Here is a 6104-nt window from a genome sequence, read left to right as displayed (position 1 = left end):
AAATTCATGGTCTTTAAGAACATGAAGAGACAAGTTATCATACCAAATTTTATAACTCAGTTGCTGCTAATATACAGATAGAGATATTTATTAAGAGATGGTTTTATGCAGATTTTTGGTTTAAAAAGGGAAAGACCAAATAATGGAGGTGATTTAAACATGAGCAATAATAGTTTTCTTCATTCAGTACTTTTTCCACAGATATATGAATTATAATTAATTCCAACCAGTAAAATTCAGAAATAGTGTAAAAATTATTCACTAGGAGTAAAACTACTTAAAAGGAGAACCAAAACTTCTATTCCTGTCCAAATGTTTACTCCTGACAAAAAGACGACTTCTTTTGAACCATTTTCTGTAATAAATATTTTGTTAACTGTTTTGCATATTGCTTAATATATTTATGCTTCACATTTTCTCTTTTGTCCTATTTTACTACCTAGACACTGAAAGAAAAAAATTTTTAACTCCTAAACCCCCTTGATATTTGAGATATCTTTTTTTATTCTTTTTTTTAAATTATTAGTTATTCAAAACATTACAAAGCTCTTGACACATTTCTTTTTTTATAATAAACATTTGGAATTTTATTTAAAAAAAAAACATCACAACCATGAACATTGTTACAGTTAGAGGCCCTCTTGGTCTCACAGAGGTTCCCATTGTTAAATCTTAAACAACCATTTTTAAAAAAGGAAAATAACTCAGCACACTACCATTTAACTTGTTTTAATGTTTCTTCACAAATGGTGAATAATACTAAAGTACAGACAAGGAATAATCATAATGTTGTGGCCAACATTATAAATATGGAATTATAAATTTAAAGCATTTTCTCGTTTAAAAAATAAATCTGGTAGTCAATGCAGCTCTGTGGGGTCTGTGTCTAGTAGGGCCGATCTCTGCGTTCCTGAGGGTGCTTGCCTTTATCCATTTTTCCAGGTCCTCCACAACCACCTCTTCTTCCTCCCATCTGCTCCATTAAAGGTCCAGGGGGACCACCTGGACCACCTCGTCTTCCTCCACCAAAGCCACCTCGGTCCATGCCACGGCCACCACGGAAGCCACCCCTGTCTCCACCACGTCCACCTCTGAACATTTCTCCAGGACCGCCGCAGTCCATGAGGCCACCTCTTTCTCCCCACATGCCATTAGGGCCACCTCTTCCAAGGTCACCACCCGGGGGTGGGAAGGGTGGTGGGAGAAAGCCCTCAGGCTTTGGGGCCTTAAACTGGTTGCATTCTGTTCTCCAGGCGATGTTCTGGTTTCCACAACACGATTGGGACATTGACAGTCCCCAGCTCGGTGCTGGACGTTTCTTCCTCCAGAGGGATTCCCTCTGGAACCCCGTGGCTCTCTTTGGGAAAAACCTCCTCTGTCTCCTCCACAGCCTCCCATGTGACCCATGGGTCCCCCAGGACCTCCTGGGCCACCTGGACCTCCACGGAGTGGCGGTAGCATCCCTCTGCCCTCACCAGGTGGCTCGCCACCCCACATGCTGTTCATGTGAGGCTTCCTTCAGCAAGAGTGACTTTTAGGCACAGGCCTGCCTGGGGCACGCACGCACGTCCAGCCCCGCGTCCGGCCTGCAAATCCTGAGGCCACCGGGCCAGGGTTGTCTAGGCTGCGGGGGTAATGCCTCGGAAGGCGGGGAGCCGGGAAGGGGCTGAGGAGGGCGCCGAGGAGGCAGGCGCCGAAGAGTACGGCCCTGAGGAGTACGGCTGGGAGGAATCCGGTGCTGAGGAGTCCAGTCCGGAGGAGTCAGACCGGGAGGAATTGGGCACCGAGGAGGAGATGGAGGCCGGGCGGCAGCGGCCGGTGCTGCGCTCTGTGAACTCGTGCAAGCCCTCCCAGGTCATCTTTTGCAACCGCAGCCCACGCGTCGTGCTACCTGTGTGGCTCAACTTCAACCGCGAGCCGCAGCCCTACCCCACGCTGCCGCCGGGCACGGGCCACCGCATCCACAGCTACCGAGGTCACCTTTGGCTCTTCAGAGATGCAGGCACATATGACGGGCTTCTGGTTAACCAAACTGAACTATTTGTGCCATCTCTCAATGTTGATGGACAGCCTATTTTTGCCAACATCACTCTGCCAGTGTATACCCTGAAAGAGCGATGCCTGAAGGTAGTCCGAAGCCTAGTCAAGCCCGAGAACTACAGGAGACTGGACATCGTCAGGTCCCTCTACGAAGATCTGGAAGACCATTCTAATGTGCGGAAAGACCTGGAACGGCTAACACAGGAGCACATTGAAAATCAACGATTGGAATAGGAGACTGAAGAATTTAATTGAAGTTACCATTCCTGCATCTCAGCTTTGATCATACTGATGAGGATTGATCTAGATATAGGACTGGTCGGTACTTACTCTTGGTTTCAAAATATATTTTTTGGAGTAAAATAAGCTCCCATTGCCTAGAAAGAAGCACGTTAACTGACTTCACTAGGCGCTGTGATGCTTAGGGGCAAATGTCAGAAGTGTCACTTAGTACCTGCTCTTTCAAGAAGTACTCACCAAGAGAAAATATTTGCATTTTTGCCTCCTAGTAAGTCAGGAAAGTTTCAGTGTAAGGATATTTGTGTAAGTAATTCAGTGAGAATTGCAGCATGTTCTTTAATGGTAAGAAAGAGGCAGTGTCTGCTTTTAAGGGACATGTGGTGGTGGGGATATGTCCACCTCCCTCTTTTACAAGACTGCAACGTCCTTGAGACAGGGACAGGTTTTCTCCTCTTTGAGACCCTAGTGCCTCTGACACTGTGCGCCTTCAGTCTGATGGATGATTTAGAAGAAAGCTTTTGGAGGGTTGGCCTCCTCTCTTGTTGAGGAGAAGGGAGGGAGGCCTTAAAGTGTGTGCAGTAAAGAAACATCTTAAAGGGAATCATTTTTATAGAAAGCACTTTTTCTAAGTGTTGCACTTTTTTTGCCAACTCTTGTTGCAATACTGTTTTATTAATGTTTCTAAATGAGGATCAGCTTTCCATAGCCACTGTGATAATAGTGTTTTTGCTTTTTGTTTTTGTTTTTGGCACTGGGGATTGAACCCAGGGCTATTCTACCACTGAGCCACCTCTCCAGCCCATATTTTTTTATTTTGAGACAGGATTTTGATAAGGTGCTGAAGGTCTTGCTAAATTTCCAAGGCTGGCCTTGAACTTAGAATCCTGCTTCAGCCTCTCAAATCGCTGGGATTATAGGCATATTCCACTATGCCTGGCTGATAGTAGTGTTCTTGTAACTTGACATGTATCTAGGCAATAGCAGGAAAGAGCCATCCTCATGTTTAATTTAGTGTGGAAGAGCTCCTACTATAAAAAAGTTGTTGCCAGGCATGGATATCTGTTCCTTTATGTAAAACCATTACATTTCTCTTCAGTTCAGCATTTGCGTCAGTAGGACCTGGTCACACTTTTTCCTGGGATGTGGAGAATCCAAACCCCTCTACCCTCAGGCTAGTTACTCCCAACAGTGGGATTGTCTAGGAGCCTGGAACGTTTTACAGTTTTATGAACGTTCACATCCTTTCTTATAGATTGAATTCAAATTTAAAACTTAATTCAGACTTACTTCTTTGTAATTAATATTTTTTGAAAAAAAATCCTTCCATGAGAGAAAATTTAGAAGAGACAGGAAAGTTAAAAAAAGAAAAAATAAATCCCAGTAGGCACACTACTTAAATACAACTGCTGTTAACCTTTTCAACTAATTTCTTTCAGCCTCTTACAGGGCATATTTTGTTTTATTGCTTTTGACATAGTTGAGATCATAATGCATATACAGTTTTGTATCCTACTTTTACATTTAACTTTATAACTAAAATATATTTCCACATTATCATAAGCTTTTTATAAAAATTAGCATAGTCCTTCTTTATAATTAGTGTTTGGGGTATTTCTTGGCATCTTTAGTTCCTTTGGGCACAATCCTATTTTCTAAAACCAGAGTGAAGAAATGAGACAAATGTGAATAGTTTTCCCTATGCCCTTTAAGCATCATCAAATCTTACTCCTCTCTTTCAACAAATAAATTTGCTTTTTTTTAGATGTTATAGTAATTCAGTGACATACCTCTAAATATTTAATTTTCTGTTGAGGAAACAAGGGTGGAGGGGGAGAGTTCCCTGTGCAGCTGTGGGTGGTGTGGTGTGGGACAGAGTGGAAGCTGTAGGAAGTCAGCTGGTACCACAATAGGTTCAAGGTTGTTTTAATTCTTTAAACTTGTCTTTGTGTCAAAATGAGATTTTACATTCCTCCCATGAAAACACACAGGTTGAGTTCTGTGTTTTTTGAGTGGAGACTGAAGGAAGTCAGCTGGTGCTGCAGTAGTTTAATGTTGTTTTTATTTCTTTAAACTTGTTTATGTGTCAAAATGAGAGTATATGTGTCAAAATGAGATTTCACATTCCTCTGGTGAAAACGCAAGGTTGAGTACTGTGTTTTTTGTGTTGTCCAAGGAAAACTCAAAACATATAGCATGAGTAATGTTGTTTTCATTTGGAATCCTGTGAATGTATTAAATGTATTGTTCTTAAGAGAAAAAAAAAAGAGTGACTTTTAGTTTGCTTCATTGAAAATCTTTTCCATCAAACAACTCCACAGCAGCCTTTGGACTTTCCTGTTTCCTTGTCCAGGAAGATGTGGATCATGGGTTGCCCAGTTTTCTTATTCATCTTAACAACCCCACACTGCTTAGAGAAATCTACCAGATCATCAAGAGTAACATTGTCATTTAATCCTTGCACATAAACTGCACTGTTGTCAGAGTCTTCATCAGGATCTACTGGAGGGCCTAGATCAAGATCTGGTCCTTCATCCATGGGTCCTCCAGGCTTATTGAAGCCACCTCGCTCTCCAGCGCTGCCCATTCCACCGCATACTCCTCCCCGCCCACCTCTGCTCATGCCTCCATGATCAAATCCCCCTCTTCCCCTGCCCTGCTTATCAGTGCCACTCATGCTCCGGTTCTCTCCTGGTCCGGAAAATCCTCCAGACTCCTGCCCATAAACACCCGTGCTACTGAGGTGGTCCTGTTGGAATGAACTCTGCTGCCCGTAGCTGCTGCTCTGTTGGCTATATTGACTTGGAGCCTGGCTGTAGGATCCAGTCTGGGACGAGGGGTAACTAGTGGGAGGCTGCTGCCCATAGCTGCTTTGTTGACCATAGCTACTTTGCGGTCCATAGCTGCTCTGTTGCCCATAGGTGTTCTGCTGAGAATAACTGCTCTGATCATAACTAGTCGGCTGTGTAGAGGAATAGCTGGTAGGAGGATAGGATGGAGGCACGGTAACTGGTTGCATGGGGTAGCTTCCAGGAACCTGGGGATAACTGTAGTTACTCTGTCCGTATCCTAGGCTAGGCTGGTTATAACCCCCTGTGCTAGACTGAGGTTGACTAGTCTCAGCGGGCTTGTTACCATCCTGCAGTCTTCTTGCAGGTGCAGTGGCTTCTGGCTGTTGCCCATAGCCAGGGTAAGCAGGCTGAGTCCCATATGCAGACTGGGCTGCATAGGAGGCCTGGGTGGTGGTGATGGTAGTGGTGGTAGTGTCATAAGCACCAGTGCTGTACCCCTGGACAGGCTGGCTGTATGCCTGGGGAGCAGTTGGGGTAGTATAACCAGTGGGAGGCTTTCCATAAGAAGTTGCATATGCAGTCTGCCCATAGGTGGCAGTGGGATGAGCCTGGGTATAGTTGAAATCAGTAGGCTGTCCATAAGTTCTATAGCTTTGTTGCCCATATGCCTTGGTGGTTTGTGCATATCCTTGAGTTGGCTGGGCAGTGTAAGCACTGTAGCCCTGCTGGGCTGCAACTTGGTTGTAGGTACTGTAATCTGTAGACACCATTTTCTCTCCTTCCTCCTCGTTCTCTCAGACATATCATATTTCATACATTTGATTCAAGCAGATTATGAACTCCAATTTTTACCCCGTATACATATTGCAGATTCACATCCATTCCACATCCACACATACTACCATACTAGTGTCTATTGTATTCTGCTGCCCTGCCTATCCTCTACTATCCCCCTTACCTCCCCTCCCCTCTCCTCCCATCTTCTATCTCAACCCCATCTACTGTTATTCATTTATCTCTCGTTTTTTACCCCTT

At 44.2% G+C, this 6104-nt stretch overlaps 1 protein-coding gene across 1 annotated transcript; it reads right to left on the bottom strand.

Moving 5' to 3' along the window:
* Nucleotides 1-713: 713 nt before the first annotated feature.
* LOC101968608 (RNA-binding protein EWS-like) lies at nt 714-5860 on the bottom strand. Its single transcript, XM_078033772.1, is given in 5 exon segments — nt 714-1275; nt 1278-1512; nt 2014-2037; nt 4552-4600; nt 4602-5860. Coding segments are annotated over 5 exon segments (1935 nt in total). The 5' UTR covers nt 5840-5860; the 3' UTR covers nt 714-886.
* Nucleotides 5861-6104: the final 244 nt, after the last annotated feature.

Source organism: Ictidomys tridecemlineatus, chromosome 16 (assembly GCF_052094955.1).
Source record: "Ictidomys tridecemlineatus isolate mIctTri1 chromosome 16, mIctTri1.hap1, whole genome shotgun sequence".
Classification (NCBI taxonomy): Eukaryota; Metazoa; Chordata; class Mammalia; order Rodentia; family Sciuridae; genus Ictidomys; species Ictidomys tridecemlineatus.
The sequence above is the reverse complement of the archived record's forward strand: the minus strand, read 5'-3'. Positions and strand labels throughout refer to the sequence as shown.